Source organism: Gorilla gorilla, chromosome 23, assembly GCF_029281585.2.
Source record: "Gorilla gorilla gorilla isolate KB3781 chromosome 23, NHGRI_mGorGor1-v2.1_pri, whole genome shotgun sequence".
NCBI lineage: Eukaryota > Metazoa > Chordata > Mammalia > Primates > Hominidae > Gorilla > Gorilla gorilla.
In genome coordinates, this window is record NC_086018.1 from 28,710,609 (window position 1) to 28,735,695 (window position 25,087).

At 46.9% G+C, this 25,087-nt stretch overlaps 1 protein-coding gene across 7 annotated transcripts in view; it reads left to right on the plus strand.

Annotated features, from left to right (window-relative positions):
- Window positions 1-3,603: 3,603 nt before the first annotated feature.
- The window catches only part of OSBP2 (oxysterol binding protein 2), a 224,479-nt gene continuing 202,995 nt past the window's right edge, over window positions 3,604-25,087 (plus strand). For 2 of the 7 annotated variants that reach the window (XM_055374217.2, XM_055374220.2), the window contains exon 1: window positions 3,604-4,600. In XM_055374217.2, the coding sequence (XP_055230192.1) occupies window positions 3,951-4,600 (650 nt within the window). In that variant the 5' untranslated portion in view covers window positions 3,604-3,950. The remainder of the gene's footprint in view (window positions 4,601-25,087) is intronic. The other 5 variants (XM_055374219.2, XM_055374218.2, XM_055374216.2 and 2 more) reach the window with 3 other exon arrangements.

The following is a 25,087-nucleotide window of genomic DNA, read 5'->3' on the forward strand; positions in this document are numbered from 1 at the left end:
TGTTGACCAGGCTGGTCTCGAACTCCTGACCTCAGGTGATCCACCTACCTCAGCCTCCCAAAGTGCTGGGATTACAGGCGTGAGCCACCGTGCCCAGCAGTATTTTTTTTAATGGTTTGTTTGAATCAGGATTAAAATAAAGTTCACACACACTGTATCTGGTTGATACATCTTTTGAAACTTTATAACATTTTCCAATTCACCTCCTTTTCTTAGGCCATGCATTTATTGAATAAAACTTGTCGTTAGGATGTAGATTTTTCTATTTTTGGATTTGACTGACTGACTCCTTGTGCCATTTAGCATGTTCCTCTGTCTCCTGCATTTTAAAAGTACTGTTCAAACTAAAAACTAAACAGGTTTAGTTTTTTTGAATGGAGGGAGGTGGTATAAAAATAATCATAGGTGGTGCTGTTTTTCCTACTTGGTCACATGGGGGGAGGCACATTATATCCTGTTGCACTTTTTGTGATGCTAAGATCAACAGGTAGAATCAGCTGATGTCAGCTGATCCTTTCAGACGTTCCCCATCAACCCCATCACTTAGTTAACTATTGGTGATTATTTGATCCATTACAGTATTTCATTAGGAGTTGGCAAATATAATTTTTTCTAATTCTATAATTCCTTCTGCATTTATTATTTTTATTATTTTTTGAGACAGGGCCTTGATCTGTCACCCAGGCTGGAGTGCAATGGCATGATCTTGGCTCACTGCAACCTCCACCTTCCAGGCTCATGTGATCCTTCCACTTCAGCCTCCTGAGTAGCTGGGACTACAGGCACACACCACCATGCCCAGCTAATTTTTGTATTTTTTGTAGAGACGGGGTTTCACTATGTTGCTCAGGCTGGTCTCAAAACTCCTGGACTCAAGCAATTCACCTGCCTTCGCCTCCCAAAGTGGTGGGATTACAGGCATGAGCCACTGCGCCCGGCCTCCTTCTGCATTTATTCGCTAATTATTCATTTATTTTTTCCTTCGTAGAGATGGGTTGTCACTATGTTGCCCAGGCTGGTTTCAAACTCCTGGGCCCAAGGGATCCAGCTGCCTTGGCCTCCCAGTGTTGAGATTACAGGTGTGAGCCACTGCACCTGGTCTAGCTAATTCTTCTATACACATTTTTCCTTCGTGAACTCTTTGTTACTATGAGATAGTTTGTACAACAAGGATAGGATACAGACTTAATTCTTTCCCTTTATCAATTTTCAGAATAATGAATTGGTACTGTGGTAAACTCCACATATGACCAATAAGGCGGGTTTTTGTTTTAGTGGGTTTGTGTGTGTGTGTGTAACTTTAGGAACGTATGCATTTAATTTATGGATTTTTATTTAGTTGATGTTTCATCCCATTGCAATCATTATTCTTTTTGCTCATATTCTTCCACCTTTGGCCACTGCGAGCCCCTTTAAGTTGGCCCGAGTGCTTTTGTCACAACAGTGGTCTTGAATAGCCTTTTCACTTTCTGGCATGACAAAATGTCCAGGCAGGCTCATCTTGCATATTTCCTGCCCCAGACTTGTAGTTGGTAAAAAATCTCCTTTGGGCCGGGCGCAGTGGCTCAAGCCTATAATCCTAGCAATTTAGGAGGTCGAGGGGGGTGGATTACCTGAGGTCAGGAGTTCAAGACCAGCCTGGCCAACATGGTGAAACCCTGTCTCTACTAAAAATACAAAAAATTAGCCAGGTGCAGTGGCGCACACCTGTAATCCCAGCTACTCGGGAGGCTGAGGCAGGATAATTGCTTGAACCTGGGAGGCAGAGGTTGCAGTGAGCTGAGATCGTGTCACTGCACTCCAGTCTGGGCGACAGAGTAAATAAATAAATATATATATATATATATATATATATATATATATATATATATATATATAAATTAAAAAAACTCCTTTGTCCCCAGGAATCCTTCTTTCTGTAGGCTAAAGAGCATTCCTCACAGTGTGGTGTCCACCCAGCTCTGTTCCATCTCCTGTCTTACTCTTCCAGATATGATGAGCTATTTATCACTTCCCAGACAAGCTGTTCTTTCCCAACATAGGACTTAGAGTATGCTGGTTCCTTCACCTTGAATGCCCTTTCACTCCTTATCCCTTGGACTCAGTGCAAAAGTTGTCCCTTCTGTGACTCCTTCTTCACTCACTCTGGCAGCACTAATGAAGATGGCAGGCCCTGTCATCTTTGAGAGCTTGGCAATTTATTGCAGCAGTCAAAACATATCCTTAACTATTTGTTTACTAGACAGCTTCCTTCCTTAAAGGTTGCAAACGCATCTGATGCATACATAGCTGGCACTGAGCTTTGCCCATTGTGGTTATTTCCCAAGCTTGTCAACCTTGGTCTCATCTCCTTCTGCTCTGGCCTCTGTTTAGTTCATTTCACCAAACATTTCACAGAGAACCCTCTAGTAAATAACTAGAGAATATTTACTAAGCACTTACTATGTCAAATATGGTTTACGTACATTATTTCATTACAACCTGAGAGGTAGTTGTTATTATCCTCATTTTACAGATGAGCAAGCGGAAGCTCAGTGGGGTCACTGAAGGACCCACAGCAAGGGAGTGGCCGAACTGGGATTTCTTTAGTGGGCCTGACTCCCAAAGCCGTAGATGTTCCCTCCACATCACTGTCCACCAAAATGTGCTCCATGATCCATCCACAGGCAAAACCTCTGGGAAATCATTAAAATGCATGTTCTCAGCCCGGCGTGGTCCCTCATGCCTGTAATCCTCATACTTTGGGAGGCCGAGGTGGGTGGATCACCTGAGGTCAGGAGTTCGAGACCAGCCTGGCCAACATGGTGAAACCCCGTTTCTACTAAAAATACAAAAATTATCTGGGCCTGGTGGCGCATGCCTGTAATCCCAGCTGCTCGGGAGGCTGAGGCACAAGAATCGCTTGAACCAAGGAGGCAGAGGTTGCAGTGAGCCGAGATCACGCCACTGCATTCCAGCCTGGGCTACCGAGTGAGACTCAGTCTCAAAAAGGAAAAAAAAAAGCGGAAAAAAAAATTCGCTGATGTTTTAACCATTCTGGGGTCACAGCCTCCTTTGGGAATCCCATGAAAACTATGGACCTACTCTGGAAAAATGCACAGACAGGTAAACCTCCACAACTACTGCGGAAGTCTCACAGACTGCCAGCCTACCCAGGGATCCCGGGAGGTCCAAGTTCAGAATCCCACTTTGACATGTTTCTTGTACTAAAACGCTTGGTTTACAAAAAGTCTTCCCATATTTGTTTAGAGAACCCGAACGATGTCCTCACTGGCAGCGAAGCGCCCTGGCATGAACCGTAGGCCAGCTGGCTCAGGAGGTGGAGGCGGTGAGGCGGCGACTTGGGGCCACCGCTTCTGGCGGCCGCAGGAGCGACCCACAGACAGGTAATGGCTGCCATGGGGGGCGGGGCGTCGTCTTTAGCTTTTAGCGTCCCCGTACTTCGTGCGCATTTCGTGGCCTCTGGGTGCCGTACCTGCTTCCCACCCGGCTTTCCTGGGTGGCGGAGAGCGAACCCACCCCAGCCTGGGTTGGGGGAGGGGGCGTCGGCGCAGGGTCCCGTGGGCAGAGCTGCGCTGGGAGCCGGCGGGCTCCGCATTCATCATTGTTCCTCCAGCGCCTGGCACGGGCTGGGCCGCAGCAGAGAACGTGGCCTGAAGCGCGCCATCCCCTCCGCGTTGCCCGCCCGCCGAGCTCTCCGCCCACAGGTGTTGCCAGGGCTCCTTCCACCGGCCGGACCGAGGGAGGACCCAGGGCCCAAACCTGGCCCGCGGCTGGCCGAGAGCACAACAGCCGGCGGGCGCTGGCGGGCGCGGGGCGCACGGGGCCGCGGAGGGACCCGCGCGCGCCCCCGCCTCGCGCCGCGCGCACGTGACTGCGCCCCCGGCCCCTCCCCCGGCCTGCCCCCCGCCCCGACTGGCCGCTCGGCCGCGCGCGGGTCGGCCGGCTCTATGGGGAAAGCGGCGGCTCCGAGCCGAGGCGGCGGCTGTGGCGGCCGCTCCCGCGGGCTCTCGTCGCTGTTCACGGTTGTCCCCTGCCTGTCGTGCCACACGGCGGCGCCGGGCATGAGCGCTTCCACGTCCGGCTCCGGACCGGAGCCCAAGCCCCAGCCCCAGCCCCAGCCCGTGCCCGAACCGGAGCGGGGACCGCTGTCAGAACAGGTGTCAGAGGCAGTTTCGGAGGCAGTGCCAAGATCGGAGCCTGTGTCCGAGACGACGTCTGAGCCGGAGCCAGGGGCTGGGCAGGCATCGGAACTGCTGCAGGGGTCGCGGCCGGGGTCAGAGTCAAGTTCAGGTGTAGGGGCTGGGCCCTTCACTAAGGCCGCATCAGAGCCGCTCTCCCGGGCGGTGGGGAGCGCGACCTTTCTCAGACCCGAGTCAGGATCGCTGCCAGCGTTAAAGCCCCTGCCTCTTCTGCGACCAGGACAGGCGAAGACTCCTCTTGGGGTTCCAATGTCGGGGACTGGCACGACCTCCAGTGCCCCACTGGCCTTACTGCCTCTGGACAGCTTCGAGGGCTGGCTTCTCAAGTGGACCAACTATCTGAAGGGCTACCAGCGCCGCTGGTTCGTGCTGGGCAATGGTTTGCTCTCTTACTACAGGTATGGAAGCGCCAGGGTGGGACATGGGGGTTGGAGGGTGGTGATGCTGCAGGGATGGTGATGGAGGGCCTCCATGGTTGGCGGACACTGCCACTAGTCTAGAGATGTTTAGGGGCATGCATTCCAGCAGGCCAAGTCACGCTTCTGGCCCGCCGCCAAGGGCCGGGGGCCCTGACCTCTGGCAAGGGTGAATGTGATCTGCGGACATGACCTCTGGCAAGCTTGGGTTTTTGGGCAAGTGGGGAGGTGGAGTAAGGGAGTGATCTGGGGCCTCAGTTCCCTTCTGCTTCGCAGCTGTGGGGCTTGGGGCAGCTAGCTAGAGTCAGCCCCTCAAAGTCCTTGCCCTTTCTGGTTCGGGAGCTAACATCATTGTGTGTTTGGGATTGAGGGAGACAGTCACCTTGTTCAGTCCTTAGGACCCACACTCTTAGGAAGGGCTGCTTATTCTTCCCGCCTGGGGCAGTTACTCCCACCTTTCCTGATGCCTCTGGTTGCCAGGCCTTGGGCTGGGCACCACAGACTCACAGATGTATTGGACACGGTTCTTGGCCTTCAGGAGTCCATCTTGGCATTTTGCAGAGAGCTAGGAAGTGTTTTGCTGCCCTCCTTTCTTATTCCAGACCCAGCACAGGATTCAAAATTAAAGTCCAGTGGTGAGAGAGCTAACACTGTCTTCCCACTGAAACTGGTTGAAGGGAGGTTACTGAAGCTTCCCTTTGCTTTCTTACTGGCTCTTCCCTGGGTCTGCTTCCTGGGGATGGTTGGTTTAAGCCTTGAGAACTCAGATCAGTCTATGCCAGTGGTTCTCAAACCTGAGCGTGCATCAGCATTCCCTGAAGAGCTTGTTGGAACACAAAGTGCTGGGCCTCCCCACTGAATTTCTGATACAGTGGGCCTAGGGGAAGGGCCTGAGATTCGGATTTTCTAATAACTTCCCAGGCGTGGCTGGTGATGCTGGTCCAGGACCACACTCTGAGAAGCACTGTTTCATTGCTGCACACAAAAGGACCTTGACTTGCTGTTGCTGAAATTCAGGTCACTTCACTCACTTCATTCAGCCAACAGTATCCCTTCAAGTCACCCACTACAGGGTTTTGTTTTTTGTTGTTTTTGTTTTTGAGACGGAGTATTGCTCTGTCGCCCAGGCTGGAGTGCAGTGGTGCAATCTTGGCTCACTGCAACCTCCGCCCCCCAGGTTCAAGCAATTCTTCTGCCTCAGCCTCCTGAGTAGTTGGGATTACAGGCGCCCGTCACCATGCCTGGCTAATTTTTTTTTTTGTATTTTTAGTAGAGACGGGGTTTCACCATGTTGCCCAGGCTGGTTTCGAACTCCTGACCTCAGGTGATTCACCTGCCTCGGCCTCCCAAAGTGTTAGGATTACAGGCATGAGCCACCACGCCGGCCTCTCCTGTCTTACAAATGAGGAGTTCTGAGGTTTGATGGGGAGACACAGAGCCCATTATCCAAAGGCACTGGCCCAGTAGATGGTAGAGAGGGATTCTGAACACCAACATCTGGACCTGTCTCAAATGTGTCCTGATACACACTCACCTTTGAGTTCAGCATGTCTGTGTTACCTGTATTTACCAGGTACTACTAAACTGAAGAGTTAAAGGTAATGTTTATAAGTATAGTCTCCCACAGTGGCAGAAATGCCTGGTTTTTGTGGAAGTAAAACCTGATATCATGCTTTTGGGTTTTAATTGGAAGAGCAAAGATGTCCATCTTCTTTTTTTTATTTTTTGAGATGGAGTCTCACTCTGTCACCAGGCTGGAGGGCAGTGGTGCAATCTCGGTTCACTGCAACCTCCGCCTCCCGGGTTCAAGCAGTTCTCCTGCCTCAGTCTCCCAAGTAGCTGGGGTTACAGGTGTGCGCCACCACACACGGTTAATTTTTGTATTTTTAGTAGAGGCGGGGTTTCACCATGTTGGCCAGGATGGTCTTGATCTCTTGACCTCATGATCTGCCCGTCTCAGCCTCCCAAATCTTCTTTTCTTAAAACAAAATGTGTAGACGGTTGACATTTCAGAGTGATCTCAAGTGTGCAGATTCTCTGGGTAACTAAGAAAAATTCTTACTGCTTGCTGATAATGTTGTGAAGATAAATGCTAGTTTTGTGGGGAGGAGGGAGTGAGAACAAGTTTCTTGTGTGTGTGCGTGTACAGTCCAGCTCTGCAATTTCCTTTTCGGACTTTTCGAGATTCTAAGGTGGGTCAAATTGTTGCTGACCTCACCCAGGTATAATGAACGATTCCTGACATTTATACGATCCTGTGCCCTCATTGCATTCCATGCAAGGCTGGCCAGGAAAGGGGAACTGAGGCTGAATGAATGAACCTCAGTGGCCTCCCCAGAGGCGGCCAGCTTGCAGGCTGTGTGTCCGAATGCCACCAGAGATGAGTATATGTGCAGAAAAGGCCCTTTTGAGGTGCAGCTGGAATTGCCACTTGAGATGTTTGACGCCGCTCTCCTGTCCCCACTTCTGATCTGAATTCCCCCTTCTAGAACAGGCCATCTTGCCAGCTGGGATCAAGGACTGAGCATCCTCCAGGTCTGTCACGTAACCCTGACAGCAGCAGGGTGGGTTTTCGGATGTGCCAAATGTGCCCAGTGCCGTGCATGTGTGTTATCTCCTCCAGCCCTCTCCAGACACCCAGCTCTCAGCAGGTGGCCAAATTGGTGTGGCTGGGGATAGAGGTGAGATTAGGGTGCTTGTGAGTTGGAAATAGAGTGAAAGAATTTTTAAATTCATGATCTCTTTTCCTTGGGGGCTGGTAGAGTCAAGCTTACCTGCTGGGCAATGTGGCTGGCGAAGAAGGAATCAGGGCCATTTCTCTTGCTGGCTTCCCTTTTGGAAAGACCACTCTCAACTTTTTAATTTTTCTTTTTTTTTGAGACAGAGTCTTGCTCTGTCGCCAGGCTGGAGTGCAGTGGTGTGATCTCAGCTCACTGCAATCTCTGCCTCCCAGGTTCGAGCTATTCCCCTGCCTCAGCCTCCCGAGTAGCTGGAACTACAGGCGTGCACCACCACGCCTGGCTAATTTTTTGTATTTTTAGTGGAGACGGGGTTTCACCATATTGGCCAGGATGGTCTCAAACTCCTGACTTCGTGATCTGCCCGCCTTGGCCTCCCAAAGTGCTGGGATTACAGGCATGAGCCACTGCACCTGGCCAACTTTTTAATTTTTAACTAAGTGAAGCCTGGTGTTTGGAGAAAATGTGGGCATCTATTTCTTGTGCCCCCTGCCATCCCCTCCCACTTTCTGGCCTCCCCTCCTCCAGGATAGCCGCTATTCCTAATCCTGGTCGCCATGCACTTTTCTCCCCATTTTATTTAATTTTATCTCATCTAGGTGTAATATTTAAAAGCCCATATTTTTTATTGCAATTTTTTTTTTTTGAGACAGAGTCTTACTCTGTTGCCCAGGCTGGAGCACCGTGGCACGATCTTGGCTTACTACACCCTCCCACTCCCAGGTTCCAGTGATTCTCATGCCTCAGCCTCCTGAGTAGCTGGGATCACAAGCGTGTGCTACCGTGCCCAGCTAATTTTTCGTGTGTTTTTAGTAGACACAAGGTTTCGTTATGTTGGCCAGGCTGGTCTCAAACTCCTGGCCTCAAGTGATCCACCCCCCTCAGCCTCCCAAACTGCTGAGATTACAGGCATGAGCCACTGTGCCTGGCTATGCAGTCATCTTTAACCTTATTTCAAAAAGAGTTTCTAATATATAGAGTATGTTATTTTTACAAGACTTATTTTGACTATTGTATAAAGTCCAGGGTGCAAATGTAGCACCTTTTACTTATGCATTTTCCTGATGATGGGTCACTACAAACATTCTTGTATGTGTGCCGGAATTTCTCTTGAGTATAATTTCTGGGTTGTAGAGAATTGTGAATGTTCATCTTATGTAATGCCAAACTGTTTCCCAAAGCAGTTGCACAAATTTATATTCCCAACGGTCATGAAAAAGAGATTCTGTGGATCCTTATCCTTTGCAAGACTTGGTATTGTCAGTGTTGATTTTGCTAATCGAATGGGAACTGTGATCGCTCATTGTAGTCCTGACCTGCATTTCAATTTCCATTATTTTTACCTTAATAGCAGAAGAGTGGGGGTTTGGATTAAAATTTCTGCTTTCAATGTCACTTCCTCAGGTACTTCTGCCCTGGATTTTGCTCGAGAAACTCATTTGATTGCTTAAGTATATTCTAAGGAAGAAAGCACATTTTACCAATAGTTGGGCTTAATAACATTCATATTATTAAGAATTTTTAAAAATGCTCTTTATAAATATTATCACATGTAAAAAGTATTTCTATGAGATATGGATAATTGTTGGCAGATTTTCACTTCTTTCTGACAATGTGCTTGGAATATAAATAAGACAGAAGACAAGATTCTTTTTTTCTTTTTTTTTTTTTTTTGAGATGGAGTCTCGTTCTGTCGCCCAGGCTGGAGTGCAGTGGCACGATCTCGGCTCACTGTGACCTCTGCCTCCCAGGTTCAAACAATTTTCCTGCCACAGCCTCCCGAGTAGCTGGGATTACAGAGGCACGCCACCACACCCAGCTAATTTTTTTTGTATTTTTAGTAGAGACGGGGTTTCACCATGTTGGCCAGGCTGATCTCAAACTCCTGACCTTGTGGTCCGCTTGCCTCGGCCTCCCAAAGTGCTGGAATAACAGCCTTGAGCCACCGAGCCTGGCCTAGAAGACAAGATTCTTATTCCATTACTTGGCATTCTTAATTATATGTTTATTTGCATACTAACAAGGAGAATATAGGAATATGGTTTTTTGTTCAATGTTGGCTTTTTTTTTTAATTGCGGGAAGTTCCCTTTGAAAAAATTTATCCCTAGTTCTTATCTCACAGGGAACACGTGATTCCATAAAATTAGAGAATAATTCCTAAATGATACAGAATTTTCAAATGTATTGTCATCAGCAAGTTTTTATGGAGAAAGTGTTCCAAACACAAGTTTTATCTACATTAATGACAACATTTATTAGGTTAGGCAAACTTCTGTTTTGTTGTATACCAGTTGTCTGCTTGGTGACATTATAAATGACATTTATTTCTCAGGAAATGATTTCAAACAGAAGCGTTTTAAATAATTTATTTATTGTTCATACTGATCTCTGCTTAGTAATGGCTAAGCCAGTTAGCAAGGAATGCCTCCCAGAAATTAGCCTGGGTCTATAAGATAGATAGCTGCAGTCAAGTGAAAACAAATTTTGAAAGTCCTTGGCTGGGCACAGTGGCTCATGCCTGTAATCCCAGAACTTTGGGAGGCTTAGGCGGGCAGATCACCTGAGGTCAGGAGTTCGAGACCAGCTTGACTAACATGGTGAAACCCACCCCGTCTTTACTATATACAAAAAAAAAAAAAAAATTAGCTAGGCGTGGTGACGCATGCCTATAATCCCAGCTACTCGGGAGGCTGAGGCAGGAGAATCGCTTGAACCAGGGAGGCAGAGGTTGCAGTGAGCCGAGATTGTGCTATTGCACTCCAGCCTGGGCAACAAGAGTGCAACTATGTCTCAAAAAAAAAAAAAAGTCCTTTGGCTGAGGAAGACCACTGAACACTTGGTGAGCTGCACCCATTTTGGGTCAGTGGCCGGCTAACAGAAGATGGCACACCAAGACATTGTTGCCTCTGGGATAGATTGTGTACTCACCCTTCCCATGAACTCAGTTCTCAAACGCCAACGGCTGTGAAAACTGGGCACCGAGAAATATTGTACTGTTTTCAATGTCAATTTCTTTTTTCTTTTTTTTTTTTTTGAGACAGAGTCTCGCTCTGTAGCCCAGGCCAGAGTGCAGTGGCACGATCTCGACTCACTGCAAGCTCCGCCTCCCGGGTTCACGCCATTCTCCTGCCTCAGCCTCCCAAGTAGCTGGGACTACAGGCACCTGCCACCACACCCGGCTTATTTTTTGTATTTTTAGTACAGACGGGGTTTCACCATGTTAGCCAGGATGGTCTCGATCTCCTGACCTTGTGATCCGCCCGCCTCGGCCTCCCAAAGTGCTGGGATTACAGGCGTGAGCCACCACGCCCGGCCTTCAATGTCAATTTCGATAATACTCAAAGGTTGGAGATGGAAAAGTCCATCCAGTTGCAAAGCGTCCCTGAAAACATGAAGTTGAGGGTGCAAGTGTGCAGGGTTAGTCCTCACATAATGGGCTGGATACCCCCGAAGGTAGCTTTATTGGATTCAGCTTTAATTTGAAATTATTATTCATTGTTACATACTCTGAGACTGTTAGGAGGCCGAAAAGGAATGCACAGGTTGATCATGTGTAAGCATTTGAAGTATGTTTTCTTAGCATTTAGCACAGAGTTGTTGCAAAGAGGTGACAAATGGACTAGCAGCATATTTTGGAGGAGCACAGTGCACACCAACATTCTTAGCAAGTTCTAGTGACATGAACTGTCATTTTCCCCACCAAACCTGCCTCCCCCTCCTAACTCTCCTCTTTCTATGAATAGCTGAATACCTCTGAGTCATACTTGCTGCCTCTTCCCTCCCTCATCCCACATTAGATGAAATTTCCAAGTCCTGCCTGTCTATCTCCTCTAGCTCCTCCTCTCCATCCCAGTTGCCGCATCATGGTTCAGGTCTGCCTTCTGCTTACCTGGTGTCCCAGCTTCTGTCCTGGACAGTGCATCCCTGCTGTGGTGCTAGTGTCCCACCTCCATGACCCTGGGGTTGTCTCACCTTCTCCAGGATTCTCTTTCAATAGTACCTTCTCTGCTGGGCGTGGTGGCTCACGCCTGTAATCCCAGCAGTTTGGCAGGCTGAGGCAGGTGGGTCACCTGAGGTCAGGAGTTTGAGACCAGCCTGACCAACATAGCGAAATCCCGTCTGTACTAAAAATACAAAAATCAGCTGGGCATGGTGGTGGGTGCCTGTAACCCCAGCTACTCGGGAGTCTGAGGCATGAGAATCACTTGAACCCGGGAGGTGGAGGTTGCAGTGAGCCAAGATCATGCCACTGCAATCCAGCCTGGGTGACAGAGTTAGACTTGGTCTCAAAAAATAAATAAAATAAATAAACAAAACAAAACAAAACAGTACCTTCTCCTGTGTAAGCAGATCCCTGTATTGAATTTCTCCTGTTTGAAATACCTAGAGTAGCCCCGTACTGATCCAAAGAACCAGGTCTTCCTCCTTTGGGAATTTACAGGGTATGTCTGAGCTTCTCTGCAGATAACTTTGTGTCAAGGGGACACCATGGCCAAGTTTGGCATCTTCTTTGTATTCCACATAGAGCCTGGAGTAGTACTTGCCACTGATACATCCTCAGTAGCTTGGTTTGTCTGTTAATGGATGAGTGAGTAAATGAATTAGAGTTGCCTGTGAGTTTATGGGATTTCAGAAAGCAAAGTATGTTCATGCCAAACTTGAATTTTTCTTAATTTGTCTTCCATTTCAAAAACTTGTTTGCTGCAATAAGTTAACTGGGGAGATAAATTGGAGATTGCAGGCTTAAGCCAGGAGTGCAAGAAAAGCAACAGTGGGAATGTGGATATAATGTGTTTCTAGCTTTGAATGTGTTGCAATAGGCTACTCAGTGAACCAATATCTTATTTATTTTTTTTTAAATTTTTTGAGATGGAGTCTCGCTGTGTTGCCCAGGCTGAAGTGTGGTGGCACAATCTTGGCTCACTGCAACCTCTGCTTCCTGGGTTCAAGCGATTTTCCTGCCTCAGCCTCTGGAGTAGCTGGGATTACAGGTGTGCACCACCACACCCAGCTAATTTTTGTATTTTTAGTAGAGATGGGGTTTCACCATGTTGGCCAAACTGGTCTCAACCTCTTGGGCTCAAGTGATCCACCCGCCTCAGCCTCCCAAAGTGTTGGGATTACAGGCGTAAGCCACCATGCCCGGCCTTATAGCTTTTTTTTTTTTTTTAGACGGAATCTCACTCTGTTGCCCAGGCTGGAGTGCAGTGGCACGATCCTGGCTCACCACAACCTCTGCCACCTAGGTTCAAGCAATTCTCCTGTCTTAGTCTCCCAAGTAGCTGGGAGTACAGTCACCTGCCACCATGCCCTGCTAATTTTTGTATTTTTAGTAGAGATGGAGTTTCACCATGTTGGCCAGGCTGGTCTCAAATTCCTGACTTCAAGTGATCTGCCCGCCTCAGCCTCCCAAAGTGCTGGGATTACAGGTGTTAGCCATCATGCCTGGCCTGGCCTTATAGCTTTTAAAACTAGTTTTCTGTGTATCTGATGGTTTGCCTTGCACTGTTGGAAGCCAGCTATTGATCAAAGAAGGGGCCTCTACCCTAAAATGTTAGATCCAACTGGATAATACAACCTTTTGTCTGTGGGGTATTCTGCAAGTGTCAGAGTGATTTCCAGTTTATGCTTTCAGTGCAGGAGTGCTGATCTTGCCATCCTGTTACATGGGGAAAAAACTGGAAGCACATGAACAGCACCAGGATTCAATCACAGTCTTCTGACTCAGCCCACGCAAAGGTGTCCACCCACCTCACACTGGGGAGACTCTTCTGTGGGGTCCTGGGTTGGAGGTCTCCAAAAGTAACCCCAGGCTCAATGACCCACTAGGAGGACTCACAGGACTCAGCATATATTAATGGCAAAAACTGTGATTACCTTTGTACCAACCTAATAGTTGTACCCACAGCTATGCTTTATTACAATGAAAGGATGCAGAGAAAGCACAATGGCAAAGAAACAGAGTGAAGTCTGGGGAGAAACAGCTGCAAGCTTCCAGGGGTCCTCTCCCAGTGGAGTCACACAAGATGCGCTTAATCCTTCCACCACCGAGTTGTGACAACGCACGTGAAATGCTGCCAACCAGGGAAGCTCCTTAGAGACTCAGAGCCCAGGGTTTTTACTGGGAGTTCGTCATGTGGGCACCTTCTGTTTGGCACATACCCAAATTCCAGATTCCCAGAAGGAAAGCAGATTTTTTTTTTTTTTTGAGACAGAGTCTTGCTGTGTCGCCCAGGCTGGAGTGAAGTGGTACAGTCTCAGCTCACTGCAACCTCTGCCTCCTGGGTTCAAGATATTTTTGGCTAATTTTTGTATTTTTAATAGAGATGGAGTTTCACCATGTTGGCCAAGCTGGTCTCGAACTCCTGACCTCAGGTGATCTCAGCCTCCCAAAGTGCTGGTATTACAGGTGTGAGCTGGAAAGCAGATATTTGCCATAAATCACATCGTTTGTACAAACAGTATAGGCACAGTGAGCCACCCTTCTCAGTTAGGGAATGGTAGGAAACCTCCCCAAATTCAAGCTCCCAGACACCAGCCAAAGGCCCCTTGGAAGCAGGCCTGTCAAAGGACAGGCAGTCTCAGGCCTGCTATGTGAACTCTTTTTCTGCACAGGTGTGAACTCGTTCCTCCTTGCAGACATCAGTGACATCAGTGACATCAGTCAGAGTAAGGGCTGGTTCAAGGAGAGTGAGCGCCCATACTTGGCTTTGAGTGATGGAGTGGCCTCTTGTCTCTGATCAGAGAAAGCCACATGCCAGTCTTGCAGGGTGTCAAACACATAGCATGTCTGCTGCTCTGTGTGCTGAGTGCCTGCTCTGTGGCTCTCCTGGCCCTGTGATTGGCGGTTGATTGCGTCACAGACACTTGTCTGATCTAGACCTTGCCCAAGGTCATCTGGCGGCTTGGTTTTTGCAAGTGACTGGGGTACACTTGCCACATGGACCCCTTCCTCCCCAGTATTTTTGTTGTTGTTGTTATTGTTGAGATGGAGTTTTGCTCTTATTGACCAGGTTGGAGTGCAGTGGCGCGATCTCAGCTCACCGCAACCTCCGCCTCCCAGGTTTAAGCAATTCTCCTGCCTCAGCCTCTCGAGTAGCTGGAATTACAGGCATGCACCACTATGCCCGGCTAATTTTGTATTTTTAGTAGAGTCGGGGTTTCTCCATGTTGGTCAGGCTGGTCTCGAACTCCCGACTTCACATGATCCACCTGCCTTGGCCTCCCAAAGTGCTGGGATTACAGGGGTGAGCTACCGCGTCTGGCCTCCCCAGTATTTTTGCGCCTTTGGTGGAGTGTCTGCTGTGAGTTCTTCAGCTGCTGCTACTGAACCTTGTACTTTTCTCAGGGAGGGTCTGTTAATCCAAGATTGGGGCCTGACAAGAAGTCTGAAACGTTTGTGACAGTGAGCCTACACTAGCTTTGGTCATATTGTTTATTGATCTCCTGCAGTGACCACAATGTGCAAGGCAGTGTGAGTGACAGACCTGCATACCACTGTCACACAACTGGAGTGGAGGAGGGGGAGGGAAGTGTGCACACACCCTGGTTATTTAGTAACAGGCCAACAGGTTCAGGCAAAGTGCTTTGTGGGAGCCCCTGGATATTCAAACATGTGGCTTTCACTTCCCCTGTAGTCTTTTGGGATATGGCTGGCAAACTATGTCAGTAAAGAAAGACAGGTCTATGAAAAGGCTGTGAGGTTCCCTAGAACAAGATCAATATATGCTTATCCCAAGAGGAAAGAGAGGGGAAATGGGCCTATTCCCTGGATGACTGCTGGATGCTGACACGTGGAGAGAGGAGATGGTAAGAAACACCTCTGAACAAAATTGAAATTGGCAGCTTGGTGTGTGGTGAATCACACAGCAGGTGTCACCACACGGAGATGTGGCTTTAAGAGACCCCTTTCATAATCATACACACGGAGCAAACTGTCAATAAGTTTTGGGGTCATGCTGGGTGCTGTACACTTTTTTTCTTTTATGTGCGATGCTTTGCCACGTTGCCTTACTTTTTTTTTTTTAAGAGTACTTGGAGTTCTGATTGCTTAGTGATGCTTCATTCCATTTGGCATCTTGTCACACGCACAGCCACAGCTGTACATTTAATACCGATTTAACAATCTTGACTCACACCATTTGATCTGCATTGCTGGGCCATTGCCTGAAACCAAGAGGAGGGCAGATGGCGTGGCTGAGCTTGCATAGGAAACTGCCAGATTGCATTGTCCTTTGAAGCAGCAGGAGGTGCCACCTTCCTAATACAGTGTGTGGTTTCCCTGGGCTCACCAGATGAAGCCCTGACCCTTGGCGTGATAGTCACTGTCCTTCACAGCCAGGTCCTGCCTCTCTTTTCCCTATCACTCATCTTCTTCCAGCCTTGACCCTTCTTCTAACAAACTTGCCTTACTCCCCCTTTGCAAGCCACGTGTGTTTCATTCGTCACTCCAGATCTTCCTGCCATCCCCTCAGCCAGAAGGACCCCTCCTCATTGCTGCTGAAATCCTATCTGGGTAGGCTTAATCCCAGGGTCATCTCAGCATGGACCTGTATGGATTTCCTGCAATGATCTGGAGGAACTGTCCTTCCTCTGGGTGCCTTTTTGTGTATTTCATTTGGCCATGCACCCCATCAGCTGGGTATTCGTCCTTCTCTCTCCGTTAGATCAATACCTCCCTCCTCCCCACCGGAACATAGGGCCATGTCTTCTCAATGTAGTGGCCTCTAGAGTGCTGGGCCTAGGGCCTTATACTTGAAAGACTCTCAAACTTCAGTGAAGCTTTTTTTTTTGAGACGGAGTCTAGCTTTGTCGCCAGTCTGGAGTGCAGTGGCGTGATCTCAGCTCACTGCAACCTCCGCCTCCCGTGTTCAAGCAATTCTTCTGCCTCAGCCTCCGGAGTAGGTGGGATTACAGGCTCTCGCTGCCACGCCCAGCTAATTTTTGTATTTTTAGTAGAGACGAGGTTTCACCATGTTGGCCAGGATGGTCTTGATCTCCTGACCTCAAGTGATCCACCCACCTCGGCCTCCCAAAGTGTTAGGATTACAGGCGTGAGCCACCGTGCCTGGCCTTAAGTGAAGCATTTTTATAGAAAATGTACTTTTTGGGCCCAGTGCAGTGGCTCACACCGGTAATCCCAGCACTATGGGAGGCTGAGGCGGGCGGATCACGAGGTCAGAAGATCGAGACCATCCTGGCTAACACAGTGAAACCCCGTCTCTACTAAAAATACACACAAAAAATTAGCCGGGCACGGTGGCGGGCGCCTGTAGTCCCAGCTACTCGGGAGGCTGAGGCAGGGGAATGGCGTGAACCTGGGTGGCGGAGCTTGCAGTGAGTCGAGATCACGCCACTGCACTCCAGCCTGGGCAACAGAGCGAGACTCTGTCTCAAAAAAAAAAAAAAAAAAGAAAATGTACTTTTTGTAATTTTGTGTTTTGTTCCTAGTATAAAGACCCAACATGCAGCCTGAACCATTGCAGTAGCCGAGGGGGAGTCAATGAATTGCTAGGAGAACACAGTGACCACGAGGCTACACATGGCCCAGCTTCTTCAGCCCCTTTTCTTTTTTCTTTTTTTTTTTGAGACAGAGTCTCACTCTTGTTGCCCAGGCTGCAGTGCAGTGGTGCAGTCTTGGCTCACTGCAACCTCTACTTCCTGGGTTCAAGCGAGTCTCCTGCCTCACCCTCCCGAGTCGATGGGATTACGGGCATCTGCCACCATGCCCGGCTAATTTTTGCATTTTTAGTAGAGACAGGGTTGTGCCGTGTTGGCCAGGCTGGTCTCGAACTCCTGACCTCAGGTGATCCACCCGCCTCAGCCTCCCAAAATGCTGGGATTACAGGTGAGAACCACCTCGCCTGGCTGTTCAGCCCCTTTTCTAAGGCTTACATGAGCTAAGACTATGTGAGGATATTGAGAGCTCATTGTATTAATGTGTATTTAAAACTCTTTTGTTATGAAGAATTTTAAACATATATAAGAGTAGACAATAGCATAATGAAACCCCATGTACCCATTACCTAGTTTCAACAATTATTAACTTCTAGGCCAATCTTGTTTCATCTCAGTCCCTCTCAAATCATTTTAAAGTGAATTCTAAATATGATATTTTACCTGTGACTATTTCAGTGTATATCTCTAAAGGATAAGGATTTTTTTGTTGTTGTTGTTTTTGAGACAGAGTCTTGCTCTGTCACCCAGTCTGGAGTGCAATGGCATGATCTCGGCTCACTGTAACCTCTGCCTCCTGGGTTCAAGCAATTCTTCCGCCTCAGCCTCCCGAGTAGCTGGGATTACAGGCGCCCACCATCATGCCCGGCTGTTTTTAATTTTTGTAGAGACGAGGTTTCACCATGTTGGCCAGGCTGGTCTGGAACTCCTGACCTCAGGTGATCCGCCCACTTCAGCCTGCCAGAGTGCTAGGATTAACAGGCGTGAGCCACCGTGCCCGGCCAAGGATAAGGATTTTAAAAACATATCCACAGGCCAGGGGAGTTGGCTCATGCCTGTAATCCCAGCACTTTGGGAGGCCAAGGTGGGTGGATCACCTGAGGTCAGGAGTTCGAGACCAGCCTGACCAACATGGTGAAAACCTATCTCTACTAAATATAAAAAATTAGCCGGGTATGGTGGTGGGTGCCTGTAATCCCAGCTATTTGGGAGGCTGAGGCAGGAGAATCACTTGAACCCAAGAGGTGGAGGTTGCTGTGAGCTAGGTTGTCCTGTTGCACTCTAGCCTGGACAACAAGAGCGAAAACTCCATCTAAAAAAAAAAATAATAAAATAAATAAATAAATAAACAAAAACATATCCACAATACCACTATTACAACTAAAACAAATTAACAATAATTCCTTATCATCAGCTATCCAATCAGTGTTCACAATTTCAGTGGTTTCAAATGTCATAAATTTTTTTTTGGATACATTTGTTTGTATTGGGACTCAAACAAGATCTACCCATAGAATTTCCCACAGTCTGGATTTTGCTGATGGCATTTTCTTGGTGTAGGTTAACATGTTCCTCTCTCCTCTGTAAGGTCTTAGTTTGACAGATGGATCTAGAAAGTTGAATAGGTGGTGGTGTGTTCTTCCATCAGGAGTTGGTGGCTTCTCTTTTTTTGTGATGTTAGCAGCTAGTGATGATCAATCTTAGATTAGTCTAATTCTTTTTTGTTTGTTTGTTTTTTGTTTTTTTTTTGAGACAGAGTCTCACTCTGTCTCCAGGCTGGAGTGCAGTGGTGTGATTTCGGCTTACTGCAAACTCCACCTCCCAGATTCAACCAGTTCTCCTGCCTCAGCCTCCTGAAGTGCTGGGATTACAGGCATGAGCCACCGCACCTGGCCAAATTAGTCTAATTATTTAAAAAAAAAATTTTTTTTTAAGACATGGGGTCTTGCTGTGTCACCCAGGCTGGTTTGTGAACTCCTGGGCTCAAGTGAGCCCACACTTGGCTTCCCAAAGTGCTGGTATTACAGATGTAAGGCCACCTCACCCAGCCCAGATTAGTCTAATTCTATCACTTCATCCTCATTTATTGGCAGGGATACTTTTTTTTTTTTTTCTGAAATGGAGTCTCGCTTTGTCACCCGGGCTAGAGTGCAGTGGCGCAATCTCAGCGTACTGTAATCTCTGCCTCCCAGGTTCAAGCAATTCTCCTGCTTCAGCCTCCCGAGTAGCTGGGATTATAGGCATGTACCACCATGCCTGGCTAATTTTTTTGGTATTTTTAGTAGAGACAGGGTTTCACCATGTTGGCCAGGCTGGTCTTGAACTCCTGACCTCAGGTGATTCCCCCACTCAGCCTCCCAAAGTGCTGCGATTACAGGTGTGAGTCACCGTGCCCTGCCTTAGCAAGAATACTTCTACAAAGAGAAACTTCCCCTCATCTGCTACTCGTTGGTTACTCAGAGGTGCAGTTCACACAGGAAGAGCAGAATCAGTGCTTGACTCTTTCCTGTTTTGTTTTGTTTTGTTTTGTTTTGTTTTCACAAATTTTCAAAATAATGAATTGGTACTTCTCTTCTAGTGGTGGCCAATTAGTTGTATTTTCTTAAGCATCATTACCTTCTCATAGATATCAGCATGTTTGATGTGTTCCCCACTACTATCATTACCCTTAAAGATGCTCGTGTTGTCCGGCCATGTCTTTAGTTAGTGGAAGTCTCTTCAAGTTGGCCCTAGAGTCCTTTGGAAGGACCCCTGATAGAATTAGTGTTTAATAGCTTGCTTGCTGTCTGGCTTGAAAACTTGTTCCAGGCTCTTCTTATACTTGTCTTTTTTTTTTTTTTAATATGTATTTTTTTGAGACAGGGTCTCACTCTGTCATCCAGGGTGCTGTACAGTGGTGCGATCTCAGCTCACTGTAACCTCCACCTCCCAGGTTCAAGCGATTCTCCTGTCTCAGCCTCCCTAGTAGCTGGGATTACAGGCATGTGCCACCACGCCAGGCTTATTTTTGTATTTTTAGTAGAGATGGGGTTTCACGATGTTGGCCAGGCTGGTCTCAAACTCCTGACCTCAGATGATGTGCCTGCCTCGGCCTCCCAAAGTGCTGGGATTACAGGCGCCTGCCACCACGCCCGGCTAATTTTTGTATTTTTAGTAGAGACAGTTTCACCATGTTGGCCAGGCTGGTCTCGAACTCCTGACCTCAGGCGATCCGCCTGCCTCGGCCTCCCAAAGTGCCGGGAATACAGGCATGAGTCACTGCGCCCAGCCTTGTACTTGTCTTGTCCCAGTCCTGGAGTCAGCCATTTCTCCAAGGAGCCACATTTCTTTTTGGTGGGAAATAGTGTTTGAAGATCATAATCTTGGTGCCATAAGGGGTCATTGGCACCCAGGTGGTCATTGTTTCTAGGTCTTTTTAGTGTATAGAGCTAGGAAATATATATATATATTTATGTATGTTAGTTTTATAAAAGCTAGGAAATATCTATATTTTGTTTTATACAGAACTAGGAAATATATATATTTATACAATGTTTGATACTATATATATGTACATACATATATATATAAATACATTCATATCCTAGCTTGGTATAAAACAAACAAACAGTATGTTTGTTCTCTTTAAAGATAGAATATATTATCCGTTCATACTGGTATTCTCAACACAAAATTAAGACCAGGCCTGGCTCAGTGGCTCAGGTCTGTAATCCCAGCACTTTGGGAGCCAAGGTGGGTGGATCCCTTGAGTCCAGGAGTTTGAGACCAGCCTGGGCAACATGGCAAAACCCCATGTCTACAAAAAATGCAAAAATCAGCCAGGCATGGCGGTGTGTGCCTGTGGTCCCAGCTACTCAGGAGGCTGAAGTGGGAGGGTCACTCGAGCCTGGGAGGCAGAAGTTGCACTGAGCCAAGATCACATCACTGCACTCCAGCCTGGGTGACACAATGAGACCCTATCTCAAAAAAAAAACACAAAAAAAATTTGGTCCACAGTATGTTTGCTTAGGTAGAACTCATTTTCTCTGTGTTTCATCTCCTTGCTGAAGCCCACCATGGTGTCTGCCTGGTCCCCTTTAGCTGGGGCGGGTTGGTAATCATCATCATCCCAAAGCTGGCTTGATGACATAGGTCTCTGGAGACCTGTAGAAAGATCTTTGTCACTTTATTCAGCTAATGCTTAGACTCCAGACTGGGCTTCATACATCTCTCCCAGAGGTGCTCACGTGACACGAAAGGTGCAGGCCAACACTGGTGTAATACACAAGATAATGCAAGTGACCCAAAGGGAGATCAATGGCAAGTGGGTCCATGGGGAAGCAACTCTTTGAGAAAGACAGAGCGTGTCAGACTGTTTCAGACCCTGTTCTCCAGATCTCCTTTACCATTGGTAGTTTTTGCCTCCAGCTTCCTCCTTACCCTCCTCCTCTTTCTTCTCCAAACCTTGGGACTTGACCTAACCCTCCCGCCTCACCTTTTCCTCCCACCTGGCAGAATGACATCTTTGTTTCTCTAGAGCAGTACATCAGCTGGGAGAGGAGGAGCCCAGGAAATTCTTGTTGAACTGAAATGTGCTCAAGCCTTCCCACCTCCTTCATTTGCCCTGGGAGGAGAGTGCCAGATGTGTATTTGTTGGTTCTGGGTCCTTTGAAAGTGTTAAGTAAGGATGTGGATGGCCATTTCCATGAGGTCAGGGCTCCCAGCTGCTATGGAACCTCAGAATCCTCTCTCATCCTTTTGCACATTGTATGAAATGAAAAGCAGAAAACTGATCAGGAATAGAATATTGCAGGAAATAATCTTTTATATGTGTGGATCTACTTCATCACACTTCCGCTCTTCGTGACCTGGGAGGGAACTGGAGCGTCCAGGATCACCCTCATTTTACAGATGGGGAAAACAAGGCACAGAAAGTGTAGTTGCTTTGTCTAAGGCCCAGCAACTTGCATCACTGTTCATCATTTCTGTCCCTATACAGGTTGTATCTTGGGGTCATTATGGACATAACCTCAGCTCTTTATTCTTTTATTTATTTATCCAGCAATATATCTGTCTAGTGCCCTCTATGTGCCAGGCCTGCTTCTTGGGCTGCCAGTAAAGGAAGGAGCCCTGGTTTTTTGGTTTGTTTTTGTTTTTTGTTGTTTTTTTTGAGATATAGTCTTACTCTGTCACCTAGGCTGGAGTGGTACAGTGGCACCATCACGATTCACTGCAGCCTCAATGTTCTGCACTCAAGCAATCCTTCTCCACCTCAGCCTCCAGAGTAGCTGGGACTACAGGCGTGCATCACCACACTTGGCTAATTTTTTTTTTTTTTTTTTTGAGACAGAGTCTCACTCTGTCGCCCAGGCTGGAGTGCAGTGGCGTGATCTCGGCTCAGTGCAAGCTCCGCCTCCTGGGTTCACGCCATTCTCCTGCCTCAGCCTCCCTAGTAGCTGGGACTACAGGCGCCCGCCACCACTCCCGGCTAATTTTTTCTATTTTTTAGTAGAGACGGGGTTTCACCGTGTTAGCCAGGATGGTCTTGATCTCCTGACCTCGTGATCTGCCCTCAGCCTCCCAAAGTGCTGGGGATTACAGGCGTGAGCCACTGCACCCAGCTCATTTTATTTTATTTTTATGATTTTTTTCTTTTCTTCCTAACATGGGTTGGGAACCAATGAAGTATTTTATTTTATTTTTAAAATGTTATTTATTTATTTATTTAGACAGGGTCTTGCTCTGTTACCCAGGCTGGAGTGCAGTGGCATGATCACAGCTCATTGCAGCCTCAACTCCCAGGCTCAAGTGATCCTCCCACCTCAGCCTTCCAAGTAGCTGGGACTACAGATGCACACCACTATGCTTGGCTAAGTTTTAAACAATTATTTTAGATACAGGGTCTTGCTGTGTTGCCCAGGCTGGTCTCTAACTCCTGGGCTCAAGTGATCCTCCCATCTTGGCCTCCCAAAATACTGAGATTACAGATGTGAGCTATTACAGTCAACCTAAAATTGTTTTCATTGACACATCATAATTATATGTATTTTTGGGGTACAGGGTGATATTTTGGCTCATGTATACCATGTGTAATGATCAAATCAAAGTAACTAGCATATCCATCACCTCAAACATTTATCATTTCTTTGTGTTGGGAACATCCAAACTCCTGTCTTCCGGTTATTTGAAAATATACAATACATTATTATTAACTGTAGTCACCCTACAGTGCTGTAGAACACTAGAACTTATTCCTCCTATCTAGCTGTAGTTCTGTATCCATTACCCAACCTCTCCTTCTCCCCCACTTCCCTCTATCCTTCCCAGCCTCTAATAACTACTATTCTACTCTCTACTTTTATGAGATTGACTTTTTCAGCCTCCACATGTGAGTGAGAACATGTGGTATTTATCTTTCATGCTTGGCTTGTTTTACTTAACATAATGTTCTCTGGGCTCATGCATGTTGTGCACATACAAGATTTCATTCTTTTTTAATGGCTGAATAGTATTCCATTGTGTATATATACCACATTTTCTTTATCCATTCGTCTGCTGGACACTTAGGCGGATTCCATATCTTAGCTATTGTGAATAGTTCTACAATAAATATGGAAGTGCAGATATCACTTCAACACACTGATTTTTTTTCTTGTGTTTTTTTTGTTGTAGTAAAAAACACATAACATAAAATTTACTATCTTAACTATTTTTAAGTGTACAGTTCAGTAGCATGGTGTATTTCACGTTGCTGTGAAACACATCTCCAGAATGTTTTCATCCTGCAAATATGAAACTCTATGTTCATTGGACAACTCCTCCCCTTTTCCTCTTTCCCTACCCCTGGTAACCACCATTCTACTTTCTATTTCTTTTTATTTGAGACGGAGTTTCACTCTTGCCCAGGCTGGAGTGCAATGGTGTGATCTTGGCTTACTGCAACCTCTGCCTCCCGGGTTCAAGCGATTCTCCTGCCTCAGCCTCCCGAGTAGCTGGGATTACAGGTGCCCACCACCATGCCCGGCTAATTTTTGTATTTTAATAGAGATGGGGTTTCACCATGTTGGCCAGGCTGGCCTTGAACTCCTGACCTCAGGTGATCTGCCCGCCTCGGCCTCCCAAACTGCTTGGATTACAGGGGTGAGCCACTGCACCCAGCCCACCATTCTACTTTCTATTTCTATGAACTTGACTGCTTTAGATACCTCATAAAATGGAATCATACAGTATTTGTCTTTTCGTGACTGGCTTAGTTCACTTTGCATAACGTCCTCAAGGTTTACATGAGTCATAGCATGTGTCAGAATTTCCTTCCTTTTTAAGGCTGAATAATACTCCATTTTGTGTATAGACCATATTTTGCTTATTCATTTATTATTTTCATTTATTATTGCTTATTCATTTATTATTAAAAGTCAATGGAGATTTCAGTTGCTTCCTCTTCTTGGCTATTGGGAATAGTGCTGCTATGAAGGTGGATGTGCAAATATCTCGAGACCCTGCTTTCAATTCTTTTGGTTCTGTTTTTTTTTTTTTTTTTTTTTTTTCATTTTTGAGATGGAGTCTCACTCTGTCGCCCAGGCTGGAGTGCAGTGGCACAGTCTCAGCTCACTGCACCCTCTGCCTCCTGGGTTCAAGCAATTCTCTTGCCTCAGCCTCCTGAGTAGCTGGAACTACAGGCATGTTCTACCACTCCCGCCTAATTTTTGTATTTTTAGTAGAGATGGGGTTTCACCATGTTGGCCAGGCTGGCCTTGAATTCTTGACCTCAAGTGATCCACTCACCTTGGCCTCCCAAACTGCTGGGATTACAGTCATGAGCCACCACGCCCAGCCTTCTGTTGTTTCTTTTGGATATATACGCAAAAGTGGTATTGCTGTATCATATGGTAGTTCTATTTTTAATTTTTTTAGGAATCTCCATACTGTTTTCTGTAGTGATTATACCATTTTACATTCCCACTGAAAATGTTTCTTTTTTTTTTTTAATTTTATTTTGTAGAGATGGGATCTTGCTATGTTGCCCAGGTTAGCCTGGAACTCCTGGGCTCAAGGAATCCTCTCTCCTCATCCTCCCAAAGTGCTGAGATTACAGGCATGGGCTACTGTGCTTGGCCCAACAATGTTTCTTAAAGGTTCCAGTTTCTCTACGTCCTTGCCAATGATTTATTTTCTGTTTTTGTTTTGTTTTGTTTTTGATAGTAGCCATCCTAATGGATGTGAGATGGTATCTATTGTGGTTTTGATTTGCATTTCTGTGATGATAAGTGATGAGTATCTCTCTCTCTCTCTTTT